We start from the raw sequence: 19,806 nt of genomic DNA on the forward strand, positions 1-19,806 counted from the left end.
GCGAAACCTTGAGCAAGTTTCCCTACTGCACACGCCTGTTTACCTAGCAATAAGTAGGAACCCGTTTATTAGTCAATTGGAGGATCGCTTTCTGGGGTAATATAATAATAGTAATAATAATAATTCCATTTAAAAAATAAAAGGTCACCGTGCGCAATTGGCTGCAGTTTTCGCCCACAAAATATGGTGACGTTGTGGGACCAATTTTTTTTTCAACTCACTTTACAGTATATTGTGTGGGCGAAACGTGGCAGCCAATTTCGCACAGCAGTGTCTCACAAACAGATGTGGATTGAGTGACCAATTTATTATTATTATTTTTATTTTTGGAGGGATTATTACCCCCGAAAAGCGATCTGCCAATTGACTAACAACCGGATTCCTACTTACTGCTCGGTAAACAACGGCGTGTGGAGTAAGGAAACTTCCTCAACATTTCGCCCTGCCCGGGAATCAAACCCAGGTCTCTTTCTTGCGAAGCGAGTGCTCTAACCACTGAGCTACAGGATGTGATAAGGTGTTATATCAAATGCTATTATTTATTATTATGAGTTATGTCTGTCCTCTCTGTGGTGAGTAATTTACTTTTTAATAATGTGGCGGTGAAACAATTAATGATTAAGTAGAGTCCTGTAGCTCAGTGGTTAGAGCACTCGCCTTGCAAGCGAGAGACCTGAGTTCAATTCCAGGCAGAGGGCGAAACCTTGGGCAAGTTTCCTTACTCCACACAGAGCCTAATAATAATCCCTCCAAAACCAAAACAATAAGAAATTGGTCATTTTCAATCTACAACTGTTTGTGGGACATTGCTGTGCTCAATTGGCTGCCGCGTTCGCCCACAAATATACAGTCAATTCACTTTACAGTGTGTTCTGTGAAGCGCTTTGGGACGTCCTCCCGATGTGAAAAGCGCTATATCAAATGCAAGGATTATTATTATTAAGTAATGACCTCGACCTAATTTGGAACTGCTTTACCCAAACCACCAGAACAGCTATGAATGGACCCTGCGTAGTCTCTTCACATAAGGTAACCGTCTTGTGTCTTTTTATTCAGAGGGAGAAACAGGAGATTTTGCGCAGGTTAAATCAGAATTTCAAAGCTCAGGAAAACCATGATTTGGAGAGAAGGCTGTTCGGAGTAAGTCCGGAAACTCCAAAAGACATTCCTCCACAAGTGGAAGAACAGAAGGTGGAGGACGGGGCTCAGTCTGCAAGTGAAAGAAAGAGGTGGGAGGCAGAGCCACCTCCCGTCATTCCTCTTGCTCAGCTTACACTTGAAGAAACCTGCACAGGGATAAAGGGTAAGCGTGAAGCAGGAATGCATAGGAGCAGGAATGGATAGAACCAGATCCATCTGCAGTCCCAGTATAAAAGTAAAAGTATACAAGTAAAACATACTCCATTTTTTGTATTGCTCCATTGACTTCAACAAATAACTATCTGATCCTCCAGTGCCTCCCTGAGTAATCTATTCCACATATACAATAAAGTAACCTTAACACTCGCTCAAAATAAAAGGTATATGTAATTTAAGCTTAGAAATGTAGGAGTAAGGTAAGATACGTATGTAGTGTGTACTATTAAAAGACATTGGCTTCTTCTGTAAAGCACACGCATTTTAGTACTACTTCAGCCACTGTTGCAGCATGTAAACTAACCATTTAACCCAACTAGTTCCTCATGGTGCTTATAGTGTGTGTGTGTGTAAGCAGAGATATTTTTTATTCATAGAATGTTACGGCACAGAAGGAGGCCATTCGGCCCATCGAGTCTGTGCCGGCTCTTTGACAGAGCAAGTCACTTTCACTAACCCCAACCACCAGCTTTCTTCCCATAACCCTGCAAACCCGTCTTCTCCAGACACCTATCCAGTTCTCTCTTAAAAGCTGTTATCGAATCGGACTTCACTGCCCTTTCAGGCAGATCATTCCAAATTCGAACAACTCGCTGAGTGAAAAAATTTCTTCTAACCTCCCCTCTGCTTCTTTTGGTAGATATCTTAAGACTGTGACCACGAGTTACAGACACACCTACCAGTGGAAACAGCTTTTCCCTATCTCGCCTGTCGAAACCTTTCATGATCTTGAAGACCTCTACCAGGTCCCCACGTAACCTTTTCTGCTCTAATGGGAAAATCCTAACTCCTCCAGCCTGTCCTCATAGTTAAGGTTCCCCATTCCTGGTATCATTCTCGTGAATCTCCTCTGCATCCTTTCCTGTGCCTTAATGTCCTTCCTGAAGTAAGGTGCCCAGAACTGGACGCAGTACTCAAGCTGAGGCCTAACCAGTGATTTGTATAGATTAACCATAACCTCCCTACTCTTATACTCTATGCCCCTACTAATGAAGCTCAGTACACTAAATGCCTTTTTTACTGCCTTATCTACCTGCCCCACTACCTTTAATGATTCGCTTACTTCAACACTCAGATCTCTCTGTATGTTCACCCCCCTTAAGATTGAGCTACCAAGTCTATATTGCCTCCTATCATTTTTCCTACCTAAGTGTATCACCTCACACTTATCACATTGATATGTGTGTGTATTGTAAACCAGTTTGTCCTAAATTAAAATCCAAGTAGAATACAATTGTGCACAGAGAACTGTGATGATGTCACTCACAGTTGCTCCTTTCATTTAGTTTGTAACTAATCTGGCTACTATTTTGTGACTAATCTGGGTAACAAAATCTATTTCAGCGTTGTGAACTCACTCAGTACGCGACAGTTAGCTCAATAACATCACCCAGACCACAGGGTGAAGTTATTATTAAAAATGTATCTTTTTAGCCACTACACCAGAGAAATCCAACACCGAGAAAAGTGAGCTAACTGCAATGTTTTTTATTACACCTTGAGAAAAATATTCAGGTTAATTTGGAAATGTTACTTAAATTCAAAACTTTAGACTGAAATACAACATAGGATGTATGCCTATTTTAAAGAAAACAACTGCTTTGGTTAAGATTACACTCTAATGGAATGTTTAAATAGTGCTGATTTTCTAGTATTTTAGGATGTCAGTGCGGCTCAGTTGGAATTGCTCCTCCCTCACTTCTGGGTAGAAGGTTGTGAACTCAAAGCCCAATATTGGGTCTTGAGATTAATAGTCTAGACTGACAGTCCAGTGAAATGTCTGGTAAATGCTGAATTATCAGAGGTGCGTCCATCGACTTTTGGAATAGAGAAAAGATCTCTTTTTTGTGCCTATTTTAGAATTCCTTAGAATATTTGTGGAGTTCTGTAGCTCAGTGGTTAGAGCACTCGCCTCTCAAGCGAGAGACCTGGGTTTGATTCCCAGCAGGGTGAAACCTTGGGCAAATTTCCTTACTCCACACGCCTGATAATAATCCCTCAAGAAAAAAAAATTGGTCACTTCAATCCACGACTGTTTGTGGGACATTGCTGTGCGCAATTGGCTGCCGCGCTTCACCCACAAATATACAGTCAATTCACTTTACAGTATATTCTGTGAAGCGCTTTGAGACGTCTAGAAGATGTGAAAAGCGCTGTATCAAATCCAAGGATTATTATTGTTATTATTGTTGTGAAGTAAATGTTTTTGAGACATCTCATGATCTTGATTTCGATGCTTAGAATAATTTTTTTCAAAAATAAATTCCAACTAGTTCAAACTGAAGGGGAAGTCATCAAACTGTTTAGTAAAGACGAACCTCGAAAGGTGTGGGAGAAAGATCCTTCTGATACTATTTTGAAAGTATTGGGAGAAGCGGATCTGCAACTACAGACTGGAACATTGTCAGGAGCAACAGCTAATCAAAATGACGGTAAGCAGGCAGGATAGTCTCAGTAGCCCACACTGGAGGAAGGGGAAACGTACCTACCACCGACTTCCATATGCAAGAACAAAATTCAACTCATTGTATTTATTTGGTCAGCTATGTGTTTGACACACGAGCAAACCTATTGCCATGCTTAAGTGTATTGAAACCAGACTGAGATTTCCACATATGTAAAGAACCTCACATTCAAATTCCCTGCCTCTGAAATGGAGCTCGCACACTCTCCCCAGAGAGATGTACCCTTGCAAGTGAGAGACCTGAGTTCAATCCCCGGCAGGTCAGGGCGAAACCTTGGGCAAGTTTCCTTACTCCACACAGAGCCTAATAATAATCCCTCCAAAACAAAACAATAATAAATTGGTCATTTTCAATCCTCGACTGTTTGTGGGACATTGCTGTGCGCAATTGGCTGCCGCGTTCGCCCACAAATATACAGTCAATTCACTTTACAGTCTATTCTGTGAAGCGCTTTGGGACGTCCTCCCGACGTGAAAAGCGCTATATCAAATGCAAGGATTATTATTATTATTATTACCCTGTCTCTATACCTAATTCTGTGGAGTATTAGCAGGTTGGCATGAGCTAAGGCTTAGGGATCCCAGAGTGTGTATTTGGGTCCTACTAGAGTTTAATCAGCTAAAACTGCATAGGTTGGTTGCTGTTGATATCACTGTCTGGAAGCTTCCCGCTGCTTGTCTTGCTAGGACCACCCTACCTGTTAGGACTTTGGTTTGTAGTGTTAACAGGAGCTGATTGAGGAGAATCCCTGATCTCAGTGACCAATCTGTCCTTGCGAGTCCTGTTGATGAACCAGGCTGCCTGAGCTGTCATTAGCAGTACTGTGGAGTACTGCAGACCTGCCTGTCTTGGGATCTGAACTACTGAGACTGCCATAGAGGATTGAATTAATTCCAATATTCCATTGCCCATCATGTCATTTTGAGCCAGCTCAGGTTTCAGGGAGATCCCGCTTACCTCAGCCCCCACCCACGCATGGACCTATGCACCAGAGCAAACATTGGTGCTTTGAACGGGGGAGAAAATGGCAAACAAAAGCAAGTGTGTGAGTAATAGCAGACATTAATTTTGGATTCAAGCTTGTTTTACATGAAAATGTTTTGTTTTAGAATAAATCAATTGTCTCTCTATGAACAACTAAGTTCAGTGTAAATGTAAAGAAGTAGATGTTTGTACTTACTGAAGGTACTGAAAGACCGCTTAGCCTAAAATTAAGTCGCTAATCTACAGTTTGATTTTTGCTTCTACCCAGCTGAAGGCTGCTTGAATCAAACTGACCAGATACTTACTGTAGTGGTTGATACTGCAAACAACAAAGCCACAGTGGTCATTGACCAGTCAATGAAAGAAGAAATGACAAAAAAGAATATTGTTTCAGGTGATTTCAAAAGTGATGATTTGCACCCAACTGAAGAACCTACTTCAATCTCAAAAACAGCAGTGTTTGATGGCAAGATAGAAGGTACATTCTGTTTCACAGCTCGTTCTCAATCAGATGTCACTGTATTCTGGGATAAATCAATAGTGTTCTGGAACAAGTAAATCAATAGTGTTCTGGAACAAGTGTATGGCTATTGAAAGGGATATTATGATAATAAAAGAAAACATTGGCTAAGTGGGTGGTTTGATGGCTACCTTCCATCATGAACAATGGAAGAAGTTTGTTATCCTTCTTCCAAGGAACTGAATCTATTATTTTACAAGACTGCTTTTGTTTTGGAGTCTCTCTCCCACATTTGCTGACCTTAGGCATGAATCCAACCTCTGTTCCATTTTCATCACAGCTATTTGTATCTTCAATTTCACTTCTAAGAAAGGCTGTTTCAGAGAAAATCCTCTTGTGTCTAAATTCAAGAATATAGTGTAAAAGTATAAGTATAATCTTTCTCACTTTTCTCTGGCTGCTCATGATTTATACCCAAGTAGTTTGTTTCATGGTGTAACATGGCAATAAGCATATCACAATAAAAATACTTTCTTAGCTTGGGTCCTGTACATCATTTGTTAATCTTCACCACAATTTTATTTCCCTTCCATCTTGGAGTCCTCTGCCTTGCCCCTGCTGCCCCTTAAGACTGACCTCTTCAACCACATGAAAAGCGCAATATAAATGTAAATATTGTTTTCAGTTGTAATGACTGAACCATAAGAGCATCTGAGTGACTGATATTTCCCTACAAATAGACAACACTTGATAACAAATGCATACTTATAAAAATCAAACAAGTCCAAACTAAACCATAGATGACAGTGTTAGTTTTTTCTTCACTCTAATGATCCAATTTCTCAATCATCTGTCATTCACCAGTCCTGTATTCCCCTATCACCATTCTCCTTAAATTCTTCCATGGAATTCCTTCTGACTTTGCTGCTATCAACAGGTTGACACTGACTCCAATTCCCAGTCTCCAAAATCAAACCCAGCCTCTGAACCCTGACCCAAACAACTTTAAAGATAATAATAACTTATATTTATATAAAATCTTTCACATTAATGTTTCAAGTGCTTTACAAAATATAGTTGATTAGAAATTAAGTGAAATTAAAATCTTTGTGCTTTTAAAAAGCGTAATTAAAACATTTGCAGTATGTCTTTTTGGATATTCTCTGCAGAACCGGATGACTTAGAAGCTGAGATGTTAGAAGAAGGAAAAATAATCAATCGAGATGAAGTCCCTGTAGCTCCAATCAGTACTGATGCTTGGGAAAAAGAGACTCCGTCAGCAAGGTAAACGAAAATGACAGGGTTTTCTTTAAGCTTTATTTAAAACAATCAGATCACCTTGCAAAATACAAATTGACTCGACTATTGACTGAACAATTCTTCCATCATGAATTATACCATTGCTACAGTACCACGCTGTGTAGCAACTCTTTCTATTTCTAACATTGTGTTAGAAGGCAAGGGAGGGGGGCGAGGCAAAGGCTGAAGTCCCGAATGCTCATGGTAGGGCAGGTGGGGTACGTGGAGCATGCCAGAATACACTGAGCGAAGGAAGTGAACAGGTCAGTATGGAGTTAGCAGGTCAAAGCAAGGCAGTGGAGAACAGCAAGGACGAGGGTTTTGAGGGTCTATCTCTGAGGGATGTGGAGCTGGGCGAGGATGCTGGTGATAGGTTCACAGAGCTTGGTGAGGGAGAGAACAGTGAATAGTGTTGTGCAATCTTTCTGTCCACCTAAACTGGTGAAATCACATTTCTACCACATATCAGTAAACGTGCTAATAAAATCCAATAACATTTGCAAGAAGACAATGATCCTTTTTGTTTAAATTGAATATAGAATCAAAATTAATTCTCTAAACCAGTTGGAGAATTGGTTCAGAGAATTAGCAGCTTGACCAGAAGCACATTTCCATTATAAACCCAATATATATCCTATGTATGAGAAAGGGATTTTTCCCATCACTTATTTTTCTGTGTAAACATTTGTTTCTGCCATATAAAAAATTCTGCTGTCGCAACACATATGTTTATCTTCTTGTTTTGCTGTGTTTCAACCCAGACCAGTAGATGGTGCTGTCCCTCAGCACAAGAAGACTGAAGATGAGCCCAAGACCACAGAGAAGGGTGCTGATCAAACTGAAAGCAAAGCTGATACAGGTTACTCTGTTCACATTTCTCAAACTAAGTGGCTGTTCCTCTGTTCCTCTTTTACCATTTAGAATCAATAGTTTTACTTCCTTTTCGGTTCTAAATCACTATGGGGAAATGTAGGTAATGCAGGAATTTAAGTATTTTATCTGATTTTCTTAAGATGCTAAACCAGTTATTGATTTGGAGTGTTTATTATAAATTAGGAAACAATACTTTCCTTATGACGGATATTCATACTCGCAGGAATGGAAATTCAGGAGCATTTGGTTGAATAAATAATCGTATACTACTCTCTTTCCTATTCCTTAGACAATTTATTCACCAAATAGTTAATTCTCTCTCCAGTGTGCTGGCACAGTCTGCCTCTCTGGGTAATCTACACTAAATTTACCATTCACTGTGGAAAGTAATTAAATCTATACTTCCCGAGGCCCTCCTGATTGGCTCACGCCAGCGCCTCCGCACCTCAGGCGCCGACACCATCAGCATCCAAGGCTGCACTCTCCACCTCTCAAAGCCAGTCAGGAACCTCGGGGTTCTGTTCGACCCTGAGCTGTCCTTTCTCCCTCACATCCGCACCACAACTGGCACCGCCTTCCATCACCTCCGGAACATCGCCAGACTATGGCATTACCTCACCCCTCACGCGGCTGAAACCCTGGTCCACGCCTTTATCACCTCAAGGCTGGACTATGGGAACTCTCTCCTCGCCGGCCTTCCCGCCACCTCCCTCCACACTGCAGGTCATTCAGAACTCTGCAGCTCGTGTACTGTCCCGCACCAGGACCACATCACTCCCACCCTCGCTCGCCTCCACTGGCTCCCCATCCCCCAGAGGATTGATTTCAAGATCCTCATCCTCACCTACAAGGCCATTCACGGCCTTGCTCCCTCCTACCTCTCCAACCTACTATCCCCTACCTACCTGCCCGTACCCTCCGTTCCTCCGGCTCCGGTCTGCTCCACATCCCCCGCCCCAACCGCCCTACCATCGGTGGTCGGGCCTTCAGCCTCTCAGCCCCCAGGCTCTGGAACTCCATCCCCCAGTGCCTTCGCCGCTTCCTCCCTTTCCTCCTTCAAGGCCGGTCTCAAAACCTTTCTCTTTGACCGAGCCTTCAGCTCCCCTCTCGACTCTCTTCCCCCTCCTCGCTCCCTCCCTTCCCTCCCCTCACCCTGACCATTTCCCCCTCCTCGCTCCCTCCCTTCCCTCCCCTCACCATTTCCCCCCTGCTCGCTCCCTCCCTTCCCTCCCCTCACCCTGACCATTTCCCCCCTGCTCGGGTCATGACCCAATTGTGCAGCGCCTTGGGACGTCCTCCTGACGTGAAAGGCGCTTTATAAATGGAATCTTGTTGTTGTTGTTCTTTTCACATGAAACTCAATTCTGTGTTTTTTAATTGAAAAACAGCCTGATGCATTCTTGCCTTTTCCATATTTTTAATACTTTTTTTTTGCATAAACAGAATCTCGCACTGATGAAGCTCTACAAAGTCGACCTTTTTTCGAAAAGATGCCCCGAGCAGCAGTGTTGTCAAGAGAGTCCTCTCAGGAAGAGTCACCAGTGTTCAAACTAATGTTCTTTTCCACATCACCAGCGAAATCCAAAGGCAAAAGTTCTCTACTGATCGGGTTGTCAACTGGATTGTTTGATGCAAACAACCCAAAGGTATGGAAGCATTGCGTACCGCATTGCTCAATAATATTAGATAATATTGACCTTCAATAACTATATTCTAATCATGCTTTTTTTTAGTCCATTGCTTATGATTTTATTTTGAAGTTGTATTTGTTTCCGAGGAAATTAAATGATGAAAAGTTCATCATAACCTTGCATGGTCAAAGGACTAAACACTTAAGTTATGAGAGCAATTTCTCAGCCAGATCTTTTTATTGGAATAATATTCTTTTACTTGCAAAAGAAAAGGTTTTAAGTGTTGGAAAAAGTTAATACAAGTGCAAGGGAAAAATGACTAAAAGAGTGGCCAAAGAGGTATGTTTTGAGATGTATCTTGAATGGGGGAGGTAGTTAGGGATAATTCAATCCTTTTTTTTCTTTTTTCCCCTCAATGCTTTGCGCTCCATGGTCTTGCCTGTGACCTTTCAAATCCTTACCAACCTGACTACTCCCTCCAATCAGCAGGCACTGGCTTGCTTCACATCGCCTGCCCGTCCCACCATCGGCAGTCGGGCTTTCAGTCTTACTGCCCCACACTTTGGACCTCCATCCTACATCTTGCCCCTTCCCTCACCTTGCTCCTTCCCTCCATTCTTTCAAGGTCCTTATGAAGACCTTCCTCTTTGGTTGTGCCTTTGATCATCTTTCTCTCACCACCTTCGCTCTCCCTCCTGAATCCAGCCCCTAACTCGGGTGCAAATCATAGACTGGCCAGCACACTGGGATGTGCTCCCGTCCACCCAATTTGAAAAGCGCTGTGTAAATTGAATTTTTTTTTATGTTCAAACTGGAAAAACTGAGGTCCCTTCTTATTCAGGTCAATGTTAAAGATCCCATATAAGTGTCCTGGTCATCATTTCCCTCACAAAATGTCATGTCTTTTTTGTGGGGCATTATTATGTACAAACTGGCTGCTCTGTTTATCTACAAATAGACAGTCAGTACATTTCAAAGTAAAATCTTGTACATTTCTTCTCCCAGATGCTGAGAACCTGTTCACTTCCTGATCTCAGTAAACTGTTCAAGACATTTGAAGACAATAATACAACAGATGTGCCAGAGGATAACCTTGAATTGGACGATTTGGAAGATGAGCCAAACAAGGAAGATGACCACTCTGAGTTAGACACGTGTGTATTTGAATATTTAAGTATTAAGTTAAGTAATGTTTAAGCGCTCCGGGTTGCTACCCCACATGAAGGGCACTATATAAATGCAGCTTCTTGATGTTGAATTCTATTATTTGCTTTAACTATATGCTTAAACAGTTCAAAATTGAGTATTCAAAAGACTATGCTAGGGCTGACTCTCAAGTCTCATAGTGACCATTACTCTAATGTTTAGCAGTTCCTTAAGTTTTTTTTAAAAAAAAGTTAAGCTTTAAGCAGTATGTGAGGCATTTAGTTTCTAACCTGCATTTTCAAATAATTATGACCACTTGGACATTAAAGCGCGCATTGCACTATTCAAACAGAGAAGGGGGTTTCTCCCAGTGTCTTGACCAAGAATCCCCCACTACCCACCACCAAAATAAAATTGGTCATTCACATCCTGGCTGTTTGTAGGATCCTGCTCACTGCACTTTACAATGAATTCCCTTGAAGTGCCTTTTAAAAAGAAAAAAAAACTATTTTGGCTCTCATTTAATGACACTTATGTTGCAGTATGTTTGGAGAGACCGATGCAGATGACTTGCAGGAACTGCAGGCATCTATGGAGCGGTTGTTGCAGGAACAACCCAGTGAGGAATACAGTGAAGAAGAAGAAGAGGAAGAAGAAGAGGTGGCTTCCAACCCATCGCCTCCTCAGGAATCTGCTGACAATGCTGACAATGCTGAATTCTCTGTCAATGGAGCAGAGGGAGAAGAGGATGAAAACCCAGCAAGCAGTAGTGATCAAAGTGCAATTCATGAAGAGTGGCAATCAGGTTTTTTTTTAACTGAAACTCATCTATTGTAATTTCCTTTCCTTCCTCGATCCTTCCCTCCCTTCCTTCCCAGATGCTGTTCACACTCTTAACTACATAAGCAGAGGGAAAACTTGCCAAACAGTGCCATCAATGACAAGCTATAAGGTTTTAGCTGGTTAGACTCCAGCAGTACCCCACTATCACTATCTGACCGACTGTCAAACCAGGTCCTGAATTAATGTTACTGGAAAAAGTTGAGGTTCCTCTAGGACTTTGTCTTGACAGTCTGTCAGATAGTGGAGTCGAGGGTAGAGGCAGAAAGGTAGAGTTGGGTGTTGTCCATTTACATATGGAAGATCAGATAAGAATCTGCTCCTGATCGCTATCTAGTGATTCGTCTGGATAGAGAGGATTACTGGATTTTAACTCCCACTCCCCCTTTCCTCATGAAAAATGCATGGACATTGGATAGTCCTGTAGCTCAGTGGTTAGAGCACTCGCTTTGCAAGCGAGAGACCCGAGTTCAATTCCAGACAGGGCGAAACCTTGGGCAAGTTTCCTTACTCCACACGCCTAATAATAATCCCTCCAAAACCAAAAACAATAATAAATTGGTCATTTTCAATCTACGACTGTTTGTGGGACATTGCTGTGCGCAATTGGCTGTCGTGTTCACCCACAAATATACAGTCAATTCACTTTACAGTGTGTTCTGTGAAGCGCTTTGGGACGTCCTCCCGACGTGAAAAGCGCTATATCAAATGCAAGGATTATTATTATTATAGATAATTAAAGCTAAAATGCATAGGTTTGAGCTCTTGCTTAAGTGGTTAAATAGTACAAGTGCTTCTGAGCAGTGTGGTGAGCAAAGCAACAGAATATGATGCGAGGACGTCTCAAAGTCTACAGCTGCAGATCTTACTGGAGATGTGCACTGCAACCCTCAGAAACGATTAGCACTCTGCATAAGAGCTGTGGTGAGGGGGTAAAAAACTGAAGAGAAAAAGTGCTACTTGAGTTTACAGCAGTACTTCTTAAGAGGACTGTGCTGTGGAGGTAGGTCCAGAATAAATGAGGAAGAATTTCTTGAGGTTTGTGCAACTGTTGATGTCCAAAGTGAAGAGAAGGTAAGTGTATAGTAAATAAATAAACAGCATCTTGTTGGTTTAATGGAAGGGCAGGACGCAATTCAACAAACCCTTCTAATAGGTGGGAGAAACTCCCTTCTCTTATTGAATACTGCCACAGGATCTTTAACGTCCACCCGAACAGGGAGACAAGGCCTCGGTTTAACGTCTCATCCAAAGGATGGCACACCAACAATACAACCCGCCCACCATCTCCTCCTAGTGCTGCACCAGAGTGTCAGAGCTCAAAGTCCTGACATGCTGTTTGAAACTTCAACTTTCTGATTCCAAAGAGTGAGTCCTGGTACCCAAAGGGATAATACTTAGAACTTAGCTGCATAAATTGCAGCCACAAAATATATGGGAGGGAAGAGTTATTGCAGGAAAATGAAAGATGTGCATATAATGAGAATTTAAAAAAAATTTAGTCACTCAATCCATTACTGTTGTGCGCAATTGGCTGCCTCATTTTGCCCACAAATATACAGTCAATTCACCTTACAGTATATCCTGTGAAGGGCTTCGAGACGTCTCGAAGATATGAAAAGCGCTATATCAAATGCAAGGATAATTTATTATTATAAAAAAGTGTTTGGGAAGCAGTGTAAATCACTACGTTAATGAACATTCAGTCTAAACTTAAGGAATTAGCAATATATTCTGCTAGTTAAAGTGAAAGAATTAACATTGGCATTACAGAAACATTGCTGCAGACAGAAGATCGACAGGAGGTGGAGCTAAGAGAGTGTAGAATGTTTCGAACAGGTAGAACTGGTAAGTTTAGGGCAGAGAAATTACCTAACTGGTAAGAAAGGTTACTACAACAGACAAGCAGATACCACAGCAAGTAGGGAAAAGTCCCACTAAGAAACTAAAGAAAGCGCCAGCATCAGCTGACCAGGATAGGTTCTTGTTGAGGCAAGTAAGTGAGGCTGTCTAATGTGCTAAATATGGGAAACACAATTTTCCAGGGGTTAAGTGGACAGAGCACGAACTGCTGGAAGAGAGAGGTATGAGAACAAACCTTTTATTGGAGTTAATCCATCACAACCTAATGGATGGAGCAAAGAAACTGGGACAGATGCTGTATTAGATTTTTATGTTTTGCAATTCACAGAACTGCTGGAATTGGGTTCCCGTGACTACTCTGTTCCATTTCATTTAGCAATGGAGGTCAAGGTGAAATATAACACATGATTGGAAAGATATAAGTGGACCCACTAAAAAAATGAATTAAGCAATGGCAGATGAACTACAAGCCTTATTACAGTATGGAAACTAATGCACATCACATGGACACTAGTACATTCTTTAGCATTAAGCTCTTCTGTAATTTTATGCATTTATTTTGGCCTGATTATGTCAGTCTTTCCAGTTAGGTTTTCAGCTGGCTGAAAAAGGACCTTTTAACACAATTTTTTGTCTAACTCATTTGTGGGAAAATTGACATGCCTCTAGATTGAACAGTGTGAGCTGGCAAAGACATGGGTAAAAGGTTGTAGTTTACGGAAATAAAGTGCCGAAAAGATGAGGCTTTTTTTAAAGTAGAAGAAAATGGAGAAGCGATGACAAGTTGTGCACAACTAAAATGTTTGACTTTTTATTTTAAATATCGAGGTTGATATTACAGAAATGAAGCTACTCTTAATTTCCTGAGCCAACAATTCTGCTTTACTCCTAAGAGAGAGGGAGAGCAGTTTTTTTTTAAAAAGGGCTCTATGTCCACAGCATTGGTTCAGGATTTATCATTTGAGATCTGATAACTGCTGACTTCAGGAAAATCTGTCCTCGCAACTTTCTCAACTCTACTCCCAGCCTTCCTGCAATGTTTTTCTCAAAAAGGCTGTGAAATAACCTGTAAAGTTATAGCCATTTTGTTTTTATTTGCTATTTCAATGAAGATTTTGAGACGATGACTATGTTGCATGGTCTGTGCAGATGACAGTGAGGAAGATGTCGTTGGTGAAGATGTCGTTGGTGACAGTGTCTTCAGCAGATTGGAAGAACTGCGGATGACACTTGAACAAGAAATGGGCTTCGAAAGCTTCATTGAAGCATACAACAAAATTAAGGTTGTGCATGTATTTACATTTTTTTTATTTTGTTGCAGCTCATCCAGCCTGTCTATATTTTTAGAAGTCTAATAGCTTAAAGAAATCTTATACATAATTCTTACCTTCTTTGAAGCTCCCTGTGGACTGTGATACTTGAAAACTCAATGATGAGACAAAATATGAATGCAGGGCAAAAGTCACATTTGCTTTGGGACAGAGTTCCAAAACATCTTTCCACTGATAAAACTATCTTTAAATATGTGTTTTTACAAATGCTAAAAGGAATTGGATTGATATGTCACTCAGGATAAAACCTTATACCTTGCATTTGATATAGCGCCTTATCACACCATCGCGTCTTGAAGCACTTCCCAGGATTTTACTGTACAATTTAGTGACTGTATTTGTCGGCAAATGTGGCAGCCAATTTGTACACAGCAATAACCTAGAAACAGCCATGAAGTGAATGACAAATTTTGGGGGGGAGATTGTTGGCCAGAAAACTGGGGGAAACTCTCAGCTCTTTTTGTGCTTTGTGATCTTTCAATATCTACCTGAAAAGGCAAAGGGGACCTTGGTTTTATGTCTTATCTGAAGGATGACACCTCCATCAATGTAGCACATTCTCAGCACTGCATTGGAGTTCAGCCTCGCCTGCGAGTTCAAATTCCCGACATGGGTCTTAAACCAATGGCCTTCTGACTCAGTTACAAGCTGAACCAGGCTGACCTTTGGAATAGGATGGAGAATTTCTAGTTTCCCTCCCTCTCTCTTCCTTCCCGCTTCCTTTGAGACTTGCTTTTCCATTTTTGGGACCCTTTTCCGATACTTGGTTAGCGCACCAATCACCACCTCGATATTCTATCAGTCCAGTTAATAATATGGTGTTAAATACAATACAACATTACAAATTTACATTAATATCGTGCCTTTCACATCGGGAGGATATGCCAGGGCACTTAACACTACCAGCTTCACCAAAACTAAAGCATTTGGCATTTGAATAACTGAAATTGGAAATTTGAGAAGCTGCAAGTGTATATTGTGTTACATTCTAGAACAGAAAATAATAATAAACACCTACCCTCTTATTGACTATAGATCTGGTCTCACCTATTCTATGAATGTAAGGTGTCCCATTTACAGTTTTATTCAATTTCTGAGTAAAGTGAGAAATTGGCTGCCACATAGGCCTATGACACACAGCGCTACCAATTGAGCCATGCTGACACCTAGATCTACAAGTACAACAACAACAAAATTACATTTGTAAAGCGCCTTTCACATCGGGAGGACGTCCCAAGGTACTGGATAGACAGAGTTATGGACCCGAGCCGGGGAGGGTGGAGGGCAGCGGAAGAAGCAGGGAGATTGAAAGCACGATCGAAGAGGAGGGTCTTGAGATGAGCTTTGAAGATGGCAAGGGAGGGGGCGAGGCAGAGGGACTGCAGGTTGGCGTTCCAGAGGGTGGGGGCAGAGTGACTAGGCGGGGGGTAGATGTATAAAAGCATAATTCTCAAGTGACAGCCCTAATTCATTTTCTTTTTGAACCAGGCAATACATGAAGATGAAGATGAAAACATTGACATTGGTTCTACAATAGTGTATGGCATTCTGGGCCCTCAGTTTGAACACTTGTATCCTAAGATTCTCCATCTCGTCATGGCAGATGGAGTGTATCAAGAAGGCAAGGCTTTTTTTTCTCTTTCATTTTAGCTACGATTGGTATTTTGCTAAACATTTGTTAAACTCTTTGACAATAATTCTTGAGTATTAGAGGCTATTTAATGATCAAAATCCAAGCGTAGATCAAAAATGGATTCAACTTCTTCATTTTACAATAAATGTAACTACAATCTGCTATTCATGCCTTTCTGTTGTGATCTAAAAGCTGTTTGCTTACATCCGCCACCCATTGCATCACATGCTGAATTGGTGGGTTATTGTATGTTTTGGAATGCTATTCTTTAACAAGGAAATGACACATTCAAAAGGAAGCTGGACCTTCACACGAGGGAAAGGGGAATGGGAGGGAGGGAGGAAGGCATGGGTGAAGACTCCTGTGGAAAATAAACATTGGCATAAACTGGTTAGGCTGTTGAGTGGTCTGCTTCTGTGCTGTATATTCTTTGTGAATCTTTCAAATGTTTTTTAAATTGTTTCCGCTCACCATGAGGTACCAAACACAGCAACATAGTCCCTCGATTAATAGAATTCTAAATTCAGAATTTATGTTTTGTATGGTGTAGAATATACCCCCAACCCCTTTTTTTTTAAAAAAACGAGCTTGTTTTCAACGATGAGTCTGAAAGCGGTAATCAAATGACATCTGTATTTGGTGACCTAAGACCTCCTCTTTTGTTTTCTCTGAACCATATGATTCATTGTAAATGTTTCTGAGCAGCCTATTAATCTCCCTGTCAGCCTCAATTCAGTCTTTGTGTTTTGCTTTGTATTCTTCCTCTCTCTAACCTCTGGACCACTCTGTCTCGCTGATCCTCTGTTTTTAAGTCACACCTCAATTACTACCTCTTTGAATACACCAGTAACCATCTCTCTCTCTCTTGGTTGGTGACTAACCTTGTCCCTGTTAGGCTCTCTGAAATGTTACCCTTTGTAAAAGATGCTATATAAATGCAAGTTGTTATCAATACTGCATTATTTTATTGTAAATTGACAGGCCTGAAGTGTTCTTACCTTATCTATAATCTTATAATTTTCTACAATTTTCTTTTTTGCCAAAGAACGCTAGTTCATTTTAATTTTAAAACGGAAACATTTTCTTGCAGCTCTCGTTCTCCAGGGTAATTACTTGATGAGTAACATGATGTTAATTGCATTGCTTTTATTTGCCACAAATAGTCCCATGTCTGCTGAGTAAAAGGCAGACGTACTGTTGCAATTATTCCAATTGTATTAATGAAGCAGTGCCTGTGGAATTGCATTTTACATTAGAAATGCTGTAATTTAATCTATAATGGTGGTGATGCATCGCAGTGAATTGTTGAGGAAATTATTAACAATTTGTATGAAGAAAGGAGCAGAAGTTTCTATATTTAAATGCATGTCCTTAATTAACAGCCAAAGAACAGGAAATGGAATGGGAAGAATAGTTGAGCGTGATTCATGGTCGCCAAGTAAATTACATCCCAGTGAGACAGTGAGCGAAATATTACTGCTTCGTGTTAAAAATTGCTGTGTGCCAATTACTGCTGCTCTGATAATTTCATCTTCTTCCAAACCAGCAAAATTAAGTAGATGTGGTGTGAGATAAGAAGCCCTTCTCCACTGTTGTCCGAAGGTGTCTTGATTTAAGATTTAAAAAAACTTAATTTACAATTACTCAAAGTTATACAGATTCCATAGTTCTGGAATTTTTCAATAACTTTATAAATTGCAATGAAGTTAACGTGATATTACACCTAATGAGTGTTTAATTCAGGGGTATATAGTCTTTGAGAATAGATCCACCCATTTTATGTTTCTTGTTCAGTGGGGCCTTAGCAGTAAGAAATTTATTGACTTTAATTATGGCATATTCATTTTGTGAAAGAATGTCATTAATCTTGTAAAAGAAGGTCTTATTTCAAAGCTTCTTTTTTTTTCACAGACAATGATGAGTAAATCCATTTCTGCTGACGCTCAGGACATACCTCCATGGAGTTTTTTTTTTTTGCATTTGAATGTGTACCATATGTGAGATGAAATCCTGGAGAAACTCTGACTGCTATTATATATACACCAGCAAGTCCACCCTTTATAACGCTTTGTGAGGCTGAAGTTGCATTACAACATATATGGACTGCATGGTGTGTGCTGTATGCTTTAATTTTGTCCTTTGTTTGCTGGACTATGTTCTGTTCAACTATTTGTAAAGTTTCTACAACATAGTTATGGGTATACTGTAGCTGCAGAAGAAAAGTATGCATATTTAAGAGAATGATATGACCAAAGTACGTCAAAGAGTTAGAATTGCAGTTTTAAAATGGAGAGGGTTATCCACTATATCATGGTGTCTAGTATATTTCTAACGGAGGAAATTTGCATTTACATTCTATGCGGGGGTGACCTGTTGTACAGGTATCCTTTCCACCGATCCCACGTTTCGGGAAAACACTAACCTTAAAGTATTAAGATTGAAGATGTAACATAGATACAATTTCTTGTACAGTACTTGCAAGTACAAAATTCATACAAATGTGTTATCTTTCTAATGATTAGAAATAAAAATTCCTTTATACTTGAAACTTTTCTTGGGGGTGTAATTTTTAGCGAGTTTCCTAAGCTTGATCTCTTGATGCTACAGTATGTGGTTTTAGCTAGTTAAATTCCAGTCGTACCCCAACACACACTCCGGGGTCCCCAGGTATTGACTCTTGACAACATGTGCCTAATACTCTCCAGAATTAGGTAAGCAGAGAGAGACTGCACATCCCATTCCAGATGCAAGGAAATTTCCATGTGTAGGTGGCACACATACAGTCAAACATGTTCAAGCAACCACCTCCATTCAGCAACCACCACACTGGAACAGCCTGGACAACCCAGTTCACACACCAATTAACCCTTACTCAGAGGCCACCTTTCTATAAAGCTCACTTTAGTCCAGTCTCTGAGAGATTTTGAAGACAGGTTTGATTTGTGGAACTCTTGATACGATGATGGTTTCTGCAAATTTCAGATATTTGGCTGGCAAAAAAAAAATCAATTCTACATAAAGTTCTTTGGTCAAAACATGCCGGTTGACGACGCCACTTCAGTCAATAACTATTATTTTACTTTGGTCACCATGACGGTTGGCCCAGTTGAAGCCAGTAATCCAGTGTTGAACATTTGTTTACCAAATCTTACCACTAGATGGCCACCAATTTTTTGCGCTGTCCTTCACGTTGCATTAGTTACTTTCAGTTCATGGCCGAAAACCAACAAAGAAAAGGGTTTGTTGTGAACATTTGGAAGGATGGTATTAATCTTTCCTCTCCATGCTCTGCAGCTGAGACTCAGAGTCCAATTAGTTTTTAAAATACTTAACCCACCAGGTCAGTGAGTGAACCGAGTGGAGCCCATCGTAGATTCAGTTACTTCGAAAATATCAACTTTGGGGCCAGATCCAATACAACTCACAGCTTTTCCATTTTCTACCATGATCATCATTTCAGAATAAAAGTTTCTTTGTATGTGGACCTGTTCCAATAATTGGGAATGTAACCTCTGTATCCTCTTGGCATCGTACATTCATCACCAAGTCACAAGACTACAGGTTCTAAGTCTTTGGCAAAATCAAACGTGTAATACTTCCCCTTGAAATTTATCTTGAGGAACATTTTCACTCACTGTATTGAAGATCTTGTATGTGAAATTGATGAACTACCTCAATCCAGCTAATCTTAGACGCTAAAGCAGGAATTGAGGTTAAGGGTCAACTTTAATTCATTCCTCATCTTACTCACATGCTGTATTTTCAGCAGAAATCAGTTCATATTAGGATATGTAATCAGATGTGGATTATCTTAAAACTCCCAAATCTGAAGGAAGAGGATGTGTTGATCCTCATTCATTAAAAACTGGGCACTATTTTGATGAACATTTATGTTCATTTTGTCACAGAATATTGTCGCCATCCT

General features: G+C 40.6%; 1 protein-coding gene and 1 non-coding gene across 10 annotated transcripts in view; both read left to right on the forward strand.

Annotated features, from left to right (window-relative positions):
* nek1 (NIMA-related kinase 1) overlaps positions 1–18,429 on the forward strand; it is a 69,091-nt gene extending 50,662 nt beyond the window's left edge. For 5 of the 9 annotated variants that reach the window (XM_042342807.1, XM_042342825.1, XM_042342821.1 and 2 more), the window contains 12 exons: positions 1,057–1,303; positions 3,630–3,788; positions 5,074–5,283; positions 6,435–6,549; positions 7,326–7,423; positions 8,881–9,083; positions 10,074–10,222; positions 10,757–11,019; positions 12,828–12,902; positions 14,067–14,200; positions 15,737–15,869; positions 17,793–18,429. In XM_042342807.1, the coding sequence (XP_042198741.1) occupies positions 1,057–1,303; positions 3,630–3,788; positions 5,074–5,283; positions 6,435–6,549; positions 7,326–7,423; positions 8,881–9,083; positions 10,074–10,222; positions 10,757–11,019; positions 12,828–12,902; positions 14,067–14,200; positions 15,737–15,869; positions 17,793–17,806 (1,800 nt within the window). In that variant the 3' untranslated portion in view covers positions 17,807–18,429. Of the gene's footprint in view, positions 1–1,056; positions 1,304–3,629; positions 3,789–5,073; positions 5,284–6,408; positions 6,550–7,325; positions 7,424–8,880; positions 9,084–10,073; positions 10,223–10,756; positions 11,020–12,827; positions 12,903–14,066; positions 14,201–15,736; positions 15,870–17,792 lie in introns of those variants that run through there. The other 4 variants (XM_042342823.1, XM_042342839.1, XM_042342830.1 and 1 more) reach the window with 3 other exon arrangements.
* On the forward strand, positions 3,238–3,309 carry trnae-cuc. The gene has a single exon. It is a non-coding gene; the product is annotated as a tRNA-Glu (tRNA).
* Positions 18,430–19,806: the final 1,377 nt, after the last annotated feature.

Source organism: Callorhinchus milii, unplaced genomic scaffold, assembly GCF_018977255.1.
Source record: "Callorhinchus milii isolate IMCB2004 unplaced genomic scaffold, IMCB_Cmil_1.0 Scaffold1, whole genome shotgun sequence".
Taxonomy (NCBI): domain Eukaryota; kingdom Metazoa; phylum Chordata; class Chondrichthyes; order Chimaeriformes; family Callorhinchidae; genus Callorhinchus; species Callorhinchus milii.